The sequence below is a fragment of the Centropristis striata genome, chromosome 2 (assembly GCF_030273125.1).
Source record: "Centropristis striata isolate RG_2023a ecotype Rhode Island chromosome 2, C.striata_1.0, whole genome shotgun sequence".
Taxonomy (NCBI): Eukaryota; Metazoa; Chordata; class Actinopteri; order Perciformes; family Serranidae; genus Centropristis; species Centropristis striata.
In genome coordinates, this window is record NC_081518.1 from 26,751,380 (window position 1) to 26,770,596 (window position 19,217).

The 19,217-nt window shown below is 38.1% G+C and overlaps 1 protein-coding gene across 2 annotated transcripts; it reads left to right on the forward strand.

The window, feature by feature from the left end:
* The first annotated feature begins 1,123 nt into the window (after positions 1-1,123).
* Positions 1,124-14,516, forward strand: LOC131989242 (RNA-binding protein, mRNA-processing factor 2a). 2 transcript variants are annotated; one of them, XM_059354433.1, is made up of 8 exons: positions 1,124-1,618; positions 4,279-4,356; positions 6,712-6,750; positions 7,616-7,678; positions 8,639-8,789; positions 10,263-10,426; positions 12,497-12,569; positions 13,790-14,516. In XM_059354433.1, the coding sequence occupies exons 1-7, from the start codon at positions 1,340-1,342 to the stop codon at positions 12,560-12,562; spliced, it is 840 nt and encodes a 279-aa protein (XP_059210416.1). In that variant the 5' UTR covers positions 1,124-1,339; the 3' UTR covers positions 12,563-12,569; positions 13,790-14,516. The 2 variants fall into 2 exon arrangements, with proteins under 2 accessions (XP_059210416.1, XP_059210422.1); XM_059354439.1 differs by having other exon boundaries at positions 10,263-10,411.
* Positions 14,517-19,217: the final 4,701 nt, after the last annotated feature.

Consider the following 19,217-nt stretch of genomic DNA (forward strand, 5'->3'; position numbering starts at 1 on the left):
ACAGTCACATCACAGAAATGTGTGTGTGTGTGTGTGTGTCTGTCTGTCTGTCTGTCTGTCTGTCTGTCTGTCTGTGTGTGAGGGAGAGAGAGACAGACAGGAAATATTTCCTTTAGCATAAGAAAGGGTTAAATCCCAATTGGCTGACGAATCCAATGTAAAGCTCTTCCAAAAATAGGTTTAGCTGCTCTACAATATATTAAACTACTAAATATATTTATTTTTAAAAATGCCTTTTATGTAAAGCACATTTACACATAATGAAATGCACTTTGTAGATTAAATAGCATAATGTTACAAAATATAAAATAAATTCAAAAGGAATAAATTAAGTGTCAGAATGAGTCCGACAAGAACAGAAGATGAGCCAATATTATAACAATATTAATGTTATTTTATGCTCTTTTTATTTTTATAGAAAATAAAAATTTAAAAAATCATGAAAATACAATATTATATATATAATATATCTATTATAGGCTAATATTAGTTTTGGGAAAGGTTTTGAGATCACAAAATGCAAAATATAGAATTTTGATAAAATAAATGGGAAATAAATTAAAAGTGTCGTCAGTATGGAGCTCACAGTAACAGTGCTAATTTTATTCTGGGGTTAGACGTATCTCTTTAATTGTTTTCCCCCTAATTATTATTATTATTATTATTATTATTATTATAATTATTATTCATTTTAAATGAATGACGTTAGATAGCAGAAACACACAAAAAAAGAAAAATTACAGCTACAATAATAAATAAAAAATAGTAATAAAAATATTTAAATGCAGAAAATTTCCAACAAAATGGTTGAAATAAAAAATAGTAATACAAATATTTAAATAGAGAAAATGGGCAACAAAATAGTAAATCAAAAATTTAAGGTATTAGGGGTTTTTTTTAATTAGGCTGAAATAAATAGGAGAGTTTGGGGTAAATTACCATTGGCTCTCCAGGTCCCATAGAAACTGTGATGCGGCGGCGGAGGGGCCGGGTCTTCCTGCAACAGCTGAGGCGGATCTGCAGCTTGATTACGGCTCACAGCAGACTCCAACATAATTGATGACCTAATTGAAAAGCAGGAGGAGGAGAGAGAGGAGGGGGGCTCACTCACGCACAGGAGGAGAGAGAGACGCGCTCCAATGAGAAAAGTTTACTTGTTCTTCCTCCGCACAATCCCACAGCTGAGGGCATTGATGTGAGCGCAGAGGCTTTCTGTTTTTTACGCGCACTTCTTTCCCCCCATCTTTCACCTTCACACACGGAGCACATATCCACCTTCTCACCTTTAGTTTTAGCGCGTGTCTGTGTTTCTTTTCTTTCCTTTCCCTCCCTTTTATGAATGATTCTCTCTCGCAACACTTCTCCCAAGATATCCTCGGATACCTCGCCGTCCTCGTCCGCACGACCTCACCTCGGCACCTCGACTTCTTCTCTCGTCAAGTTCAAACGCCACCAGGACTTTCACTGCAGCTTCAGTCGCACTTGGGGGAAATATCACTCAGAGAGGAAAAGTTTGATACTTTGTGCATCAGCAGCAGCAGCTGAAGCTGAAGCCGCCGCCAACATGAGCCTCAAAGCTGACGCAGAGCCCAACAACAACGTTTCCATCGAAGAGGAGGTGAGTTAAACTTTTATTGCTCTGATGCTCCGGACTTTGACCGGCCGACTTCATGTGCAGTGAATAAAAATGTATTTCCGGCCACAGATGACTGTTTTTTGGCTGAAATTCCCCCAGTTAGTCCACAGTCACTCTGCTGAAGCAGTTTCAAAAGGAAGTAAATGTAAAGGGGCGAAACCACTTCCAGTTCCACAGTTTAGGAATATCCTCCACATTTTATCTCAACATGTGTTTCCTATAATTCCTTAAACTTGCAGTGCTGTTCTCTTTTTTTCTTCTGTTTTTACAGATTAAAATGCAAATCACCAGGTGTGAAAAAAAGCACGAAAATTAGCCAATTTAGCTTTTAACCATGTGTTTTTTCTATTTTGATTTAATATATTGAACATCCTATTATAATATTTAACTCCCTTTTTATATTGTGTCTCTTTGACCTTGAATTGCAAAAAGGGCCATATTTTTGTTTAAAATGTGTTTAAATAAACTGAATATACATTTTTAAATGTATTTGTTAAAACATGCTTTAAATGTATAGTTTGACTTAAGGATAATATACATTTCTTAAATTGACAATAAATCAATTATTTAAATTAAATTACTATGCACTCATAATTCTCATGTCTATGGGTTGTTTTTTCATGTTCATCTTTTATTTTTGCTGTTCCTGGGCATCCTTGGTGTGCTGCGGTGACATTTTGTTTGCACTCATGTGCCAAACAAAATAAGATGCGTCACACAAACGCTGCAGGTTTCACATCTCAGTATTTTGATTTGTAAAGAGGCTGCAGGCCATCATGAAACTGAAACATGACATCCTGATTTACTGTAAGTCTAAACACTTAAAATATATAAAATAAAAAATCTGAATAACTTAAAATCATAGATTTGCTGAACTGAATTACATCCAAATGGATCCTGTTGACTCACCAGCTGCCTGTCTTCAGCTCTGTGTGGCCGGCTATATTTCCTCTTTAATGACTCCTTATGGAGACGCACTGAGGGGAGCGCTGGGCCTTTTGTTGGTCCTCCTTTGTTCCCATTATCTTACAACAAAGACACGTGTGGCCACTTGACTTTTCTTAGTCAGATTTCCTTTTTGTAATTTTTTTTTTATCTCCTTGTAATTAAGAGCAAAGATTAAACCAACAGACCTGAAATTTATTTATAGACTCCCAAAAAACATATTTTCAAGGGACGTGTTAAATCATCAAGACAAAGGATCTTGTCTTCAGTTTGTTTCTAGAAGAAAAATCAAATTTAGCTGATGTATTTTAGATTTTATAGCTTCCGGTTGAGTCAATGAGAAGCTGGTGGGCGAATTGAAACATCTCCACTGCGTTTGTGTCCCGCTGAGCCGGCCTTCAGCCGCTGTATGTGCTGACTTGTAAAGGGCTGAGAATTGCTGCTGTGCGGCACCTGAAAAATGCCAGAGGGCCGGCAGGGCTGGGGCCGTGGGTCAGAGGAAGGAAATGGTGTCACACTGTGCACTGTTGTCCAGTGCTGTTCGTCTGGCAGTCCCATTGTACCGAGGGCCTCCCCACAGGCTGGGAACTAATGGGCCTCGCACTGCACTGTTTATTTCCCCGGCCACACCGAACCGTACACAGCATCGCTTCTCAACGTCTGGTCCAGCCAAGGCCAGGGGTCTTTGAAGGGGATGCAGGGGTCCTCAACAAGATGAAGACCATCTTATGTTTTGCTTAGGACCAAGTCAAAGCAATTTTATTTATATAGCCTAATATCTCCTGAAGGAGTCTGTCTTACAGTCTGTGCAGCAAACCACACCGGTCTGTCCTTTTTTGGCCCTCGCTTCTGATAAGAAAACTCCCCACTAACCCTCTTTAACAATAGAAGAAACGTCAGGAAGAGCAACAAAGGAGGGATCCAAATGTGCAATAGATGTTGGTCACACAGAGGCCAGCTTAATAAAAATACAATATAGACAATCTTTGAAAGCATAGAAAGTGAAGATGTATGAAGAAAATGGATCCTGAAGGATGTCAAGCAGCTTCCAGGTGTCACCAAACCGCTGGAGCCCGAGCAACACGACCTCCACACCACCGTGTCACCTGTAAAAGGGCACGAGGCTGCACAAAGGAGGAAAACTGAAGCACATCATTCACAGAGGGGGAAAAAAGGAGGACCACATTTGATCAGATATTGAGACAAATATTAGATTCTCAGGGTTGTCTGTTTGGTTCTCAACCTGAGGGTCAGGATCCAGCCGAGGGCTCGCTTTATAAATCTTGAGGGGTTGCAAAATGGCAAAAATAATAGCAAAACTGGGGGGAAATATATTTATTCAATGTATAATTGGATTTATTTTGCCAGACTTACTTTTGATTTTTGCTTTGATAATTTTATCCCTCTCTGGCCTTCCATTTAAAATGTCACGAGTCAAAAACTTTAGGAACCAGAAGTTTAAAGAGACAAACCAACACACTGAAATTCTGGGAACATTTGACCAGTAAAAACAGTAAATACAATCCACGTGTGTTTGCTATTAATGGAGGAATAAGATAGTTAGGATGATGAGTATTTAAACATCTTTTTGTGCACCTTTAGTTCTTATCAGACATGCTGCTCTGTCTAGATAATTTAATAAACACAGATTATGTGTCACTTCCAGCTGACTAAATCATGTTTGTTTTTGTTTGCAGGTACGAACACTGTTTGTCAGCGGCCTGCCAGTCGATATTAAACCACGAGAACTTTACCTTCTCTTCAGACCATTTAAGGTAAGTTACAACATGGAGAATATATTGTTTGTTTTTTAACTAGTTTTATTGATTTTCCATTAAACCCTCCATACATTTGCTTGCAGCATATACTGCAAAATGACTGTATACAAGCACAGGATGGCTACATTATTCAAATTATTTAAATTTAAAGGTACCGATCCTCCAGCCTACTCTCCCAGCTTCACCTGTCCTTTAAGTCAAAATCTTCCCAAAAAAGATTTTAATTGAGATTTTAGTTTAACCAAGGACTGCAGAAGTAATGCACAATGTTCACAGATAAAAGATGTGTCAATACATGAGAATAAACTTAATAAAATGGGGGCAATATATATGAATAAACAGGAGAATAAATGAGTACTCTTAAAAACCAGTAAATAAGATTAGTTATAAGTGTATATTTGGAGGCAGTCTCCGCTGTCTAGCACTTATATTCTAGTTATCCTTATTTAATACTACTTGAAAGCTCTTGTACTGCTTAAATGGGCTCCAAATCTTCCTAAAGTTTTCCAAAGAGCCATTACAACATAAAGTATTTTTAAAGAAACAGGATGTTGTAAACTCACTGGCACCTTCATTATCTGTAGTATGCAACATTTTCCAAAACAACAGATCTGCTATGAATTCTTAGACAGCCTATGTTTTAGTATGAAGTCAAAAAGGTGATAATTCCACTTTTTTATTATTATTGAGGCTGTCAATGTGGTGCTCATGTAGGTAAATGTTGTGGCCAAAATATTAGGAACGGCTCAATATAATACACTAGTTCAACACTATTGCAAACTACAGCCACAATAATAAAAACATTGTTTAATAAATACCTTTAACAAAACAGCATTTTTATGTTTGTAAATGCAGAGTTTACGGCTGAGCTTTTGTATTTGATCACTTTAGATTTTAGCTCATGATGTGGTTGGTGAGCCTTTGTTGTTTAGGTTGTAAATTCCTGTGATTTGGGTCATTTAAATGCATAGAACTTTCATCCTTTTCAAATATGATTTATACTTTTTCCTTGATAGACGTCCAAAAAATGCACTAAGATGTGTTTATTGATGGATATTCACAAAAAAATAAGGCAGATAAGCTGCTAAATCTACATTAAAGTTACATATAACAAGCACAACAAGAGAAATTATAACGGGAAAGATGCTTCTGACCTCTTGAAGACAAAAGGTAGCTGCTGTGTGCCAGGTGCTGGAGAGGAGTCGTGGAAAGAGTTTCTGAAAGGATTATCTGCTCAGAGGAAGATGAGTTTAAACATTTTTATTAGAGTATTGAAGAAGCAACTGTAATCCAGTTTTTAAACCTCTCTCTCCACGATGCAGTAATGTGTCTCTCACTGATTAAATTAAAAAGGAGCTCTGATAAACTCGACAAACAATCCCTCCTGTCAATGGACGTCCAGAATATCTGCATATATGGAAATGAGGCCACATCATTGTTTGTCCATTTTTTTTTTTGACCGGACTCCAGTTCCATAAACACCCCTCCCACCCGTGTCCTAACTAACCAAATTGGAAGTGGTATCCCTTGCACATGGATGATCTTGTGGAATGTGTAAATGAGTAGCCCTCGCGATTGGCCAACCCTCTCCGTGACCCAGCTCTCCCACCGCGTAGGGAAATTTTTTATTTCCTCTTGTAACATTCGGACATCGTGAAACGACTCAAATCTTTTTTTTCATTGACACTTTTCCCTTTTGCTCCTGTAGAATGCAAACAGTTCAGTGTGTTCACTGTGTGTTTGACCCAAATTAAAACCTTTTTTTCTCCTTACAAGAGGAGAAAGGTTTTAATATTGACTGCATTCTACAACTTGTTTTTCTCCTGAATTACTGAAGCTAAATCTGGTTTGGATTGTTGCTAAGGATTTATGACAGCCAGTGAAAGTTGTTTAACTTTCCATGACTGTAAATCAGGATCAGGAGAGATCTCATCTATCAATACTCTGCTCAGTCTAAAATTCCCCTTTCATTTCTCAGGAATTTTTTCCTGCTTTAAGCGACCCCTGTGCTGTTTATAACAGTAGCTTTATTTGGAAGTCATGCTTAATCTAAGAGAAACTTTGCATAGCTGATAACATGTTCTTGCCCTTTTTTAACCAAACATGGCCTTCATTCTCTTCTTTTTAGCTTTTAAGTTATCTGAATTGTATCAGTGCATTTGTTTTAAAATGTGTATGTTTCACCATGATGAATGTACAAAGCTGTCACAGAAGGAGCCGTGACGGCCTGCTGTTGAGCTCAGACTGAAGGTGCACACAAGCAGGTCTCTCTTGATATAACGTGAAGCGTTCATGCCTGACTTCCTGCATGTGACTCCAGGGTGGATAATTGGCTATCTTTCTTCCCTGCAGGGTTATGAAGGGTCACTGATTAAGTTAACATCAAAACAGGTGAGACGACTTCCATCATTGGAAGGAACTGATTTTAATGCTGTGAAACAAATGTCCAGACAGTCTGTATGTAACTGGTCAAACATTTTTAAAGGGACAATTCACCCAAAACGAAATCCAAAATGCATGTTATCTTTTTAGTGCTTTTTATAAATCCATATTGTTTTTGTGAGTTGCAGAGTCTTTGAGATATCAGCTGTAGAGTCGTCTGCCTTCTCTTAAATATAATGAAACTATCACTTCACTCTTAGTGTTCAAACGAAAAATGGCAATGTCTCTTTCCAGAAATGATTACACGGTTACTCAAAATAATCCACACATCTTGTTGTGAGCAGTTTTATATCGGAACTATTTTGTCTCCAACATGAAACTTATCTTTTTTTTTTTTTTTAGCTTTTAGCACAGAAACCAAAGTGAATGTCTCATATCAGATTTATTGGCCAGATATGCACAAACATGGAATTTAACTGTGGTTAACATGTTCTCAATGTACAGTGGTGTGATCATCATTTAACATATAAAGTGTGCATAATTTACATTAAAAAATTAAACAGAGGGCAGATATCTCTACGGCCGATACCTCCAACACTCACAGGAAAACAATAAGTGGAATAAAAAGAAATAAATAGCACTGTGTAAGAGAATAAAATGTGTGTTTTTAATTTTGGGTGAACTGTACCTTAAATAACAGAAAATGGTAGTTTTTACAGAAAAGATCAGTTGTTTTTGCTGCATTTGTTTGACACTTTGTTTTTCTTTGATATTAAGATTAATAATTATGTGATATTTGACAATAATGCAGGTTCTTGTGTGTTGTGTTGATCCTCTGCTGGTGTCACAGTGTTTCTTCCCTTTCCCCTTCCAGCCTGTCGGGTTTGTAACCTTTGACAGTCGCTCTGGAGCCGAAGCTGCGAAAAATGCTCTAAATGTAAGCATTGATTCATTTCCTCTCTGAGTCTGTTGCCGCTTGGTTTCCCCCTTTTTTTAAAAGAGAATTCTTTCTAAATATTATGTCTTGTATTTCTTAGATCTGTTCTAACATTTGCTTGAACCTAAAAAAATGATTGGGAGGTTTTAAAAAAAGTAATTCTTCCCATGAATATTTCTCAGTCAACCCATTTTGTCTTTCATAATTCAATGGCAGGGCCATTTTTGGAAAGAGGCCAGAATCCCGTAGCCTTACGGTAGTTTACTTTGACCTTGATACACATCCCTTCTTAGTCTGGTATAGCTTCTTTATTTTCCATATCACTGCTTTACTGTAATACTTGTTCTGTAGCCACATGTGTAGTGTTATTTGGACACATCTTCAGTAGTGTAAGCTTACTTTGTCACCCAGTAGCCCCACGTATCTGGCAGTATCTAACACTTCTCTCTCATAGCCTATAGGCTTCCTTATGAGCATCACCTCTTAGACACACCAGCAGTCACACACACAGACACACACATACACCAAAATACTACTCACCTGCATGTGGGCACAACGCTTAGGGCACAAGAACACAAGCAGGGTTCAACCCACTTTAAAGGAATTACTCAAAAGTCTCTCCCATCGGCCCTTTTTCCTCATCTCCCTCTCCTCCTGACTCCTCCTCCCGACGATTTTGTCACGAGGAAAACGGAGATGCGAGCATGTTGAAATATTTCAGGAGTGTATCCTTCAGCTGGCCTGTTTTAAGACTTATTTAAGGAGCAGTTAGTTGTATTTTTAGCATCCCACAGGAGGATAGAACTGTCAAGGGACGCTTGAAGGATACACCCCAAGTATTGACACACTGCTTTAAGGAAAGGAGGCCATGTGAGACTACTGAGCTACAGCCCCTCAAACTCAGCCCACCTCCCTTACGATACTATGTCCCCCTCCTCCCCTCCTCCGTCTCTCCCCCAGGGTATCCGTTTTGACCCCGAAAGTCCCCAGACCCTGCGCTTAGAGTTTGCTAAAGCCAACACGAAGATGGCAAAGAGTAAGCTGATGGCCACACCGAACCCCACAAATATCCACCCTGCTCTAGGAGCACACTTCATTGCACGGGACCCATGTAAGTTGTACGGCTGCACCACTCTAGGCTCTCTCATCCACTCTCACCTTGGCAATGCCAGTACTCTATCTGCCCTTTATTGCCTTAAAATCTTTCTCAGGGTATTGTGGTATTAAAGACAAACAGGCAGGGGTTTTTAGAAAGCAGAATCTAACAAATTAAGGACTAACTCACCTCCACATGCATGTGTCATCTCGACTCTTTAAGACGGCCGCTTTGCTTCTGTACAGCTGGAAAATTCCACTCTCACACAGGGTTTAGTCAGCAGTTGTGTCTCTGCTCTCTTTGCCTAAAACACCTGCTTGATTCAGTAGTTTTCGACAGGTGATGGTTGACAAGTGTTGAGCTGCATTCAGACCAGATTTCACTGGTGTTATGGAAAACAGGAAGCTGGAGGAGAACAGACGCTCATGGGTTAGGGTTGTAAGCAAAGTGTGGGAAATAATACAGCGTTTAATAAAACCTTCTCTCTGTGCTTGCACTCGCTGCAACCAAACACCATCTTTTCTTCTCTGCTGCTTGTTTTGCCATGCTGGTATCTTAAGGAAGAAACATTTCTGCACCCCTGGGTGTGTCTGAGGAAAGCAGTCTTAAACCATGAGAAGCTCCTGCACAGTGCTAAAATATCTGATGCAACTTCCTGACTATCATGCAGGTATAAAACAAGAATATAATAAATATATTCAGAGCAGCTCCACCTGCGCTGAAACTGACAAGGTGTAATTGCGAGGCTTTCCAAAGTTCAGTCAGATTGAATTGATCGGCTTGTTCCCTTCGCAAAAACCGAAGTGAATGTGTCCTGACCTGTTGCACATAGACACTAGAAAAGTGCACTCAGTAGAGTGCAGATCTCTGCCGGCTGTGTGCACATCTTGTTGATCAAAGTTGCCCAGTTTATTGCCACGATAAATGAGTCAAACAACAATGTCATTTCAGCAGCTGATTGAATGTTTTAAATGACCATTGCTGTGACATTTAATTGAATAAAAAACATTTTTACCTTGGCGTGCAAATCTGGACAGGAACAATTCCTAAACACCAGCAACGTAAAATCTCAAATCAATCTATCAACACACTGTCCCGAGTGGAGATAAGACCCCAAACTGAACTAGTTGTTTATAACTTGCAACCCCTACCAGCTGGTTATGGTGAGAGAGTAGTTGGCAGGCAATGAAGATATGAAACAGGCAATATAATAGTTTGTTTTATTTTGAAAATTGTGAATCATTGCAACCATGAGATATCCTTGTGCATAGTCATAGATTGTAGTCCAGTAGTAATAATAAATGGGAAGTGAAAGCCACAATATGACGACACAAAGCAGTAACAAACCTCTTTTTGCAGCATGATTTGATAACACATTTTCTTCCTTATTTAGACTGAAATCTGTACTGATTTCTTTCATGATGCATCCCGTATGTTGAAGGGTAGGTGAGTCAGCTTTTTGTTTCCTCCCGCCCTGTACTTCCCCAGATGATCTGACAGGGGCAGCACTGATCCCAGCATCTCCGGATGCCTGGACTCCTTACCCCCTGTACACCACGGAGCTGACCCCTGGCCTCCCTCACGCAGCCTTCACTTATCCAGCGGCTGCTGCCGCTGCTGCAGCCCTCCACGCCCAGGTGAGGGACCAACCGGTGTGTGTTTCTCTTATCTTCTTTCTTTAGTATCCTCTAGTTCAGCACATTCAGCTCTGACTACAGTTGTAGAGACACAGAATGAATGCCTGCACCTATTGGAACAAGTCTAATCTAAATTAACTTAAAACGCAATTAAGGATGCACTGCTGCAACATTCTGCACTGTTCTCTTCTTGAAATGATCCCAGTGGTCCTCTGAGGTATTACAATAACAGCAACAAGACCGATACCAAGTCTGCAAGTTGCTGCACATGTGCCAAGTCTTGTATTATGAAACTATGGATCTGAATGGGAGTTAAAACCACAAGCTATTTTCTAATAAAGGTTTGTCATCTTGAAATGGAAAATGTCCTCCTCTGCCATCAGTGGAAGTGACGTGTGTACTCTTTGATGTAGTGTAATCTTACAGTACCATGCACTTACTTTTAATCTCTTTGTCATTGTCATCTGGCTGCAGACGTGGAGATATACATTTTTCTCCTTTAATGGAGCTCCGTGCATCACTGCCCTGTGTGCTGGAGGATAAACATGCTCTCACTAATGAAATGCAGAATATTGTTAGTCTGTAGTGTAGACTGTAGTGTAATGTAACTAAATACATTTACTCAAGTACTGTACTTGAGTACAATTTTTTAGGTACTTGAGTATTTCCATTTTATGTACCTTTCTACTCCACTACATTTTAGAGGCAAATATTGTACTTTTTACTCCACTACATTTAGCTGCAAGCTTTAGTTACTATTCAGATCAAGATTTAACATGACAAACATGAAACATTTGAAATTATGATGCATTTTTATAAACTAAACCTCATAACAGTATATTAAGTAGTTAACATAAGCCCCTACATTAAAATGCTGCTTACATAAATGCATCAACAACAAAAATCCAATAACATATTTTGAATACATAAACAATCTGAGTTTTCATTATCCACATTCTGCATAATGACTACTTTTACTTTTGTACTTTTACTGAAGTCAGGTTTTGAATGCTTGTTGTAGAGTAATTCTGCAGTGTGGTATTAGTACTTTTACTTAAATAAGGGATCTGATTGTATCCACCACTAAGTGGTTCAGCACAATTTCTTGAAAAATACTAATTTGAGCCTTAACGATAGTGTTTCATCCGAACTAAGGCTTTACTAAATGCAAATGGACTTTAAAACACTTTTCATCCTTGGATCTGATTTTCAAATATTTAAATCACTGGAATTAGCAAAATGGATGAACAATTGTCAGCAGACATGAACGTTTTTATTACAAAGTGTTTACATTTCGAGCTAATTGCAGTCTAAATGCTGCAGCAGCAGTTCAGCTAACTACAAAGCAGTGGGCAGGGCTTTCGGTAACAATAGCAATGGAAAATATTTCCCTTGTTGGGTCATTTAAAGTTCATTGTGATCTAACTTCCTCCTGCGAAGTAAAGAGCACAGGGGAGTGCTGCGCTGCAAAGTAGGCAGCTATTACATAGACCATTTTGTCGGGCATGAGAGGCGGAGGAATGTAAGGCATTTTGCTTGGAGAAATTGTCAGACCTGATGGCCTTCTCCGGAGGTGCCAACTTACTGTCCACGTTCCTGTTGGAACATAAGCTGACTGTGTAGCCACACAAAGGGGGGGAAAAGCCATTTTAATTGCAATCCGATGAAAGATCCATAAAATGCTCTTGAGTTCTCTTCCCTCTGACTCTCTGCCTCGTTAGTTTGACTGCAGAGTAACATCAAATGTCTCCTAAACGACTGTTGATAACCTACTGAGTGTGTCCAGCTGTATGTATGTAGAAATGTGAGGCCTCATTCTGTCCCAGGTATGGAAAGGTACCAGCTCTGGAAATGTTTAACACACGGAGAGGTTCGACTCTCCACATTTCCATGGCTGTTAATTACTCGAGGACTATTGTCCTCAACGAGCAGTTACGTGACCCACATTCCCATGGCTTCAGTGACCAGGGCTTAAAGGGACCGTCCTCCTGAACCTGCTCGTCAGAAGTAAACTGTGGTTATTGAGGATCGAAGCCTGCTTCTGGTTCTGGTCTGCTGTACTTGACTGTTTTTGTGTTTCTTCAGATGCGCTGGTACCCTACTCCCTCTGAGACTTCCCAGCCTGGATGGAAGTCCCGGCAGTTTTGTTAGATATTTAGTGAGTAACCTTTGGTCCAACAGTGTTTGTTTTTTCAATAGATTTGCAAACTCTCACCCACCTTCTTCTACCTGCTAACCTGATGTCATGCAACCTAAAACCTGCATAATGAGACTAACAATGTTTAACTGAGATCTGCAGAATAATTCAACAAAATAAAATGTCTTAAAACTTGGTGTTAAGAGGAAGCTGCAATTCGACTGCCTTTTTTTGCTGAAAATAGACCCTTAAAAATGCAGTATTTACTTCTGAGTGATTTTCTGAGTTTGTTAAACTACTAAGTAAACTATACATTTGGCCAGGTTTAAAACTCTTGAACAAATTGGCTTGTGGCTGAGTGCATCAGACTAATTCTGCCTTCCAAATTGTGTACTTCTAATTTTTACTTTTCGTACATACTGATTACCAATCCTTCCCTCGCCTAATCTTGTGTTAGTCCCACCCACAGGAGATGCAAGTGTTGGCTTGACCCCCTCTCTCCTTATCAGCTATCCGTTGTCACATCTTTTAAACTGTTTGCAGTCTTATTTGATTATTTTCCTTGTTTTGAATAAATCTTATATTCACAAATCATAAAGGGGCTGTACATGACATCCAGAACATTAATATAACTGTAAACAAGTATTTACTATATAAATATATAGTGAAATAATGACCGGTCCAGCCCTGAGTCTGTGTATCCCTCTCGCCATAGCTCTGCACTTCCTGCCTTTTGCTGTTTTTAGGACTGTTCATGATGGCTTTAGCACAGTTAGCATAGCTGATATGCTCTGAATTTAGTGTACAGCCACTTTAAGCAAAAATACAAACTTTATTTTTTATCTTACTTTGTTGCAACCTTTACCCCCCTAGCATGTTGTATTGTAGTATACTGCAGTAGAATGTGTAATTGTCCTAAAAGTCTTAAATATGAAACCTCACAGGTGCCAAAAAAAATCTATAAAGACACACGTTTGTCTTCGCTCATAGCTCTTCCACCTTTCTCGCTCTTGAAATGCATTTTAGGAATTGTGATGTCCTTCAACATTAACAGCACTTAAATAGATTTCCGGTCACAAATCAGGAGGATCAAGGAGACGAGGAGGGACAAACAATTTTTCTAGCATACTTAATAGTATAGAGATATGGGGATTGGAACGCACCTCAACACTGTTTGTTTTTTTAATGGAAGCTGTATCGGCTTCTTTAAACTGACTCTTGTTCTCCCTGTTTCCCTTCAGGCCTCTGGAAACCACACCTTTGTCCAGCTGAAGTGAGGTTTGCCAAGCTCTTCATTAATTTAATCAGGTTTATTTAATGGACAGATGTGCATTATTATAAACAAACAGTATTTATATCGCCTCCCGATTGTCTCTGGGGGGGGGGGGGGGAGTCTGAGTTGAAACCATCTTGCTGTCGACAATCTGAGCTCATCCTTGGCAACTATTGCGGTACCATCTTAGCACTTCAAAAAAAAAAAAGAAAAAAAAGAACCTCAAGCAAAGCCTATAGTCAAAACCCTTTGGATCATACTTGCTGAGGAAATTTGACGCATTGAAGTTACCGTTGTTAAGCTAGTCCTTCCTCGGGTCGCCGCTGCTCCTGGGAGGTTTAGAAGAGTCATTGCATGTTAGTCTTTTTGGCATGAATTTAGAACGCAGAGTTCTGTGTATCCTAATTTTCTTAGTGTTTGTGTTGCCTCTTTACCCTTTGGCCTAGACAGCGAAATGTTTTGTTTTCCTGTAGAACCTTGGTCTTACCTCTGTGAAAGCTAGGCTGTTGTGTAAATGGCTTATCTCGCATGGACCTTGTGAATGCATCCCTATGACAACCCCAGTCCTTATGATCATATCAGTGTCTGTCATTATTTGAGCAAAAGTAAAGTACAAATATTTTTGTACTTTTTTTGCGTAATGTATATTTATGCATTTTTGTGCAACTAAAATAATGAAACCTGTATAAGTTGGATGTTTAGTCGTCTCTTGTGTTTTTGGTGTTACTTTTTGATCCTATAATCCTGTTGACGTAGTTTTAAGGAAGAGAAAAAAGTGCAATTTGTTTAAAGGGGAAATGGGTATCTGTCAAAATAAAAATGGAAGTATTCTGAGCGTGGCTTGTGCCATTCTGCTAAAATGAGATTGCTGTAAAACGATCTTTCAGAATGTGAAACTGGACTACAAACGTAAAGGGTTGTTTTGATTTCTTGGCAGGATTAGAGTGATGGAGGAATTTAGTTTGTGGTTTAGAAACATGTTTGTCTTTGTATCTGCTGTGCATAAGATGTAAAAAAAATATTCCCATCTTATGAATAATAAAAGAAGTGAATGCATTTCTCTTTTGGGCACCTGTCATTTATCGCTGCGTTTATCTCCATCTTGGTCCCCAGCTGACTCCACATCTTTCAGAGGCTGCAGCAGCCACACCTAAAGAGACAGAAGATACCAGTCACATGAAACTCCTTTAAGCAGTCCTTTGGTATCATTCATGTCATATCTTGTCAGGAAAAAGGCTAAACAATGCTCCAAAGTTGGGCTAATATTTGGCGTGGAAAAAACTGACATTTTGAAGGGCTCCCTTGACCTCTGACCTCAAGATATCTGAATAAAAATGGGTTATATACAGGTGCATCTCAATAAATTAGAATACCATAGAAAAGTTTGTCAGTAATTCAACTCAAAAAGTGAAAATAACACATTATATAGATCCATTATAAACAGAATGAAACATTTCATGTCTTCATTTTTTTAATTTTTTGTAATTATAAATATTAAGGCTTACATTTCATGAAGACCTAAGATTCAGTTTCTCAAAAAATATTACAAAAGACCAATTTTAAAAAGTGTTTAATATGGAAATGTTGGCCTCTGAGAAGTATGTTCATCTATGTGCACTAAATACTTTATTGGGGGTATTTGACTTGAACTAATGGAAATGGACTTTTCCATATTATAATGCATTGAGATGCACCTGTAGGTACCCACAAGTCTCCACTTTACAGACAAACAGAAGTTTTGTGGGGGGAAAATGCAGTTTTTCTCAGTAAAATTGCAGTAAAACATTCACCTATTATACTTGGATATTTCTTCATACTGGGGTCTATAAACAGTCATGGACTGTATCACTGGAAAGCTGAGACTCTTGTAGATTCAAAGAGCCCATTTTTATTCATGTGTGAGGTTAGTCCCTGTAGTAGCCATTTCAGTAAGTGTAGTTAGAACATTTTTTTTAACCTTGACTTGCTGTATGAAATGAGCTGATGTGACCTAGGATAATCACAGCCTCATGAAACTTTACAACTACAAACTAGAGACCTGGAGCACTCAGAAGATGTAAACTTTTCTACGTAGATTTGAAATATTACAGAACTTCTTGAACAAATCTCCAAAATGTCAAAAGTTTTTGAAACTAAATCAGCACAGATTTTTCATTGTGTTCCTTAAAGTCTTGGTGTCTTCATGAGGTATTTTTGAACATATTTTTCAATTTTAAAAAAAGGTAACATTTAGCAACAAAACTGGAACGGATTCATCAAAAATCATAAATTGCTGCAACAATTTATGAGACATTAGCATGGGAATGTCCTTCATATACGCCCATCAACATGCTCTCAACCCTTAAACACTCTAACCTTTCAACATCTCAATAGGGGCTTCACCAAAACAAAATGTTTATTAGACATTTCTGACCAGACCAACTTGACACAGGGCTGAGCTGCATCTCAAATTAATCTTCAGATCTGCAGCTTTCACATGACGTCCACCTACTGTTGACCTGCAACCCCCCCCTAAACACCCCCTGCCCCCCCAACTACATAAAGACTGCTTGGAGTGGACGAGGTTGACAATTGCTGTGACTTTATGTGCAAAATCCAAGAATTGAACTCTGTGGACATCAGATGTTGACATCAATAATTCATGGCAGCGTTTCAATTGTAAAGCAGCGTTGCATTAGTGTCGCTTTGCATCATGCTGACCTCCACACTCTGCCCTCACAAGCTGCTGAGACGCTCCGCTCAGCCAACCGTGGTGGCTCCTCCAGGGACTCTTAAGTGACTGTTCTCAGTACGACCAGCTGCCTAATTGTGACGGAGCTGCTGGTTAACTGTAAACATTTGACCATATTGTGCCAATTAAGTTATATGTATATACAGGAAACAATACCCAGTGACAGCTTCATCTGTGGGGCACATTGACACTTTTCAGATCTTTAAATCAACAAGAGAAAAGATGACAGGCTATACTGAGAGTTTAGACTAAAGCTTAGATATGATTTTGGTTGATTTTTTTGTATTTCCAAATTTTTACCCTTTAATCAGAAATCAAGATTGGAGAACAAAGGGAGAGACTCGTGCAAAAACCATTATTTGACTGATAAATACGTAACCAATTTTGATTAAGTCATTTATGAAGCATAACTTTCAAACATTTGCTGTTTCCAGTTTCCCAAAATGTGAGGATTTGCACCTTTTCTTTGTTTTATATAATTTTAGTCAGAATATATTTGGGTTTTATATCGTTGGTCAGGCAAAACGAGACATTTAAAGATCTATTTCTGACCTCTTATTTTCTTTTTCTCTATTTTTTATTTTATTTTTACATTTCTTAGTTCAGTTTAGTTTAAACACAAAAATAGTAAATAACATAAAATGTAGCTTAAATCGTGCAGGAGAGGTAAGAAACCCCAAAGAGTTTATAATGAAACCTCTATTCTAGCATATACAGTTCATCCACTGTGGATATTTATTACTTTAACATAATGACATTATAATGGCATTTTCTTTGTTTTTATTCTTTTGAATCACTTTGAATTGTATATCTGTGAAAGATGCTGTACCAAATATATTATTAAAAGAAACTGAACAATCCGAAAAATCAACCACAGATTAATCAGTAAAGAAATTCTAAAGGGTCTAACAGAGAACTGATATTTGATGTAGAGGGTTAAAACCAAAACAAACAGACAGTTCAGAAGAAGAGAATAATTCTCTCCAGAATCGTCCGTTTGCCCTTTATGGAAAAACGGGTCAGTTAGCATCACTTTAACACAGAATATCTGGATTGACATGAAATCAATAGAGTGCGAAGACGGAGATGCTACACAACATTTCCTTTTCTCTGCTGTTTTCATCGGCACACACAAGCTGTGTGTCAGATATAAACCCAAACACATACAACCCCTACTGAGGATATTTAAGATTTATTGTCCTCTCAGAAATCTTTTAAAATGTTTTTTCTTCATAATGATTTTGGTTATTATCAAGAAAACCATATCAGCTCTTAAATTAAACTCTTATGAGCTATTTTTGTTATCATTATATTTGTCCAAACAAATGTGCCTTTAGTTGTACCAGGCATTAAAATGAGCAAGAAATTGGAGAAAACAAGGGTCTAATAATTTTTTACATGACTGTGTGTACAGTAGGCCCATATGTACATACCTGCTTGTGTAAACAATACATTATAAACACACACCTGTAAATCAGCTGTATTTGTTCAACAACAAAGTTTTTATATCATTGCAGATTGATAACAGTGTTTGATAAAGGTTGAAAGAAAGAAGAAGAAGAAAGAAACATATTTTGATCAGAAATAAACCAGCAGGAGACTCAGAGGGTTTTTTAATGCAGGACTTTGTCTCCCTCTTCTGGTCGAACCTCCATATGACCAGCAGGCCACAGAGAGCAGGCTGACCTGTTTAAAGGTCAGGACATCTACAGGTACAGGACACTCAAACAAAAGGTTTGGTCTGTTTCATCAGGTTAACTCATTTCCATCCAATTGAGTTCAGTAATTTTAACATAAACCAAAAAAGTAAAGTTCATGTTATTAAATTAAATAAAACTGAGATTAATAGAAATGTATCTTATAGCTAATCAAAGTTACATGTTAATGTATTCTGTTTATGCATGTGGCCAAGCAAAGTTGAATCATTTTAGTTAAATAGAAATAGAAATTGGAATAAAAGAACTTAATAATTAACAGGGGCAAAATCCAGTCTGATTATTCATTCTCGTTAACTGCTTATCCGCACTCGGGTCGCAGGGGGGCTGGAGCCTATCCTAGCTGACATTGGGCGAGAGGCAGGGTACACCCCAGACAGGTCGCCAGACTATTGCAGGACATATAACACGTTCTCATTCACGGGCAATTTAGAGTCACCAAATAAACCTTTTTGGATTATTAACTTTATTTAATCAGATTGTGTCACAGATATCAATTTATCTCTTTTGGAAGAAAAAACTGAGCCAACCACACACAAGCCCATACAAACAGCATCATAAACAAACCAGGACAAGATAAAACAAGAAAAGATAAGACAAGACAAAATATTCCTTTATTGATCCTCCAAGGGGAGAATTCAGGTGTTGCAGCAGCAGTACAGAGTAAAAACAGGTAAGGCAATAAAAAGGCAATAACAATAGAATAGTACAATTTGAAATAGAATAAAGATAAAATAAATAATATAAAGTAAAAAATTATATTTATTTTATACTATGTATTTATTTATTTAATCTTTATTCTATTTTATCTCAGAGAATGTCCAACATTGGGTTAGAATATTTTGAACAAATCATTTGTGATGGATTTCATTGATATGATGCAAAGTACAGGAAAACTTTCCTTCCAAATTCAGTATTTATTCGTGGGGTTTTAAAGAGTCAGCCACCAT

Bases quoted from the DNA above. Each gene is read 5' to 3' on its own strand.
- LOC131989242 (XM_059354433.1), top strand. From the start codon at position 1,340: ATGATTCTCTCTCGCAACACTTCTCCCAAGATATCCTCGGATACCTCG. The intron at 1,619-4,278 runs GTGAGTTAAACT...TTTTGTTTGCAG, and splicing joins ACGTTTCCATCGAAGAGGAG to GTACGAACACTGTTTGTCAG. The intron at 10,427-12,496 runs GTGTGTGTTTCT...GTGTTTCTTCAG, and splicing joins CCCAGGTGAGGGACCAACCG to ATGCGCTGGTACCCTACTCC.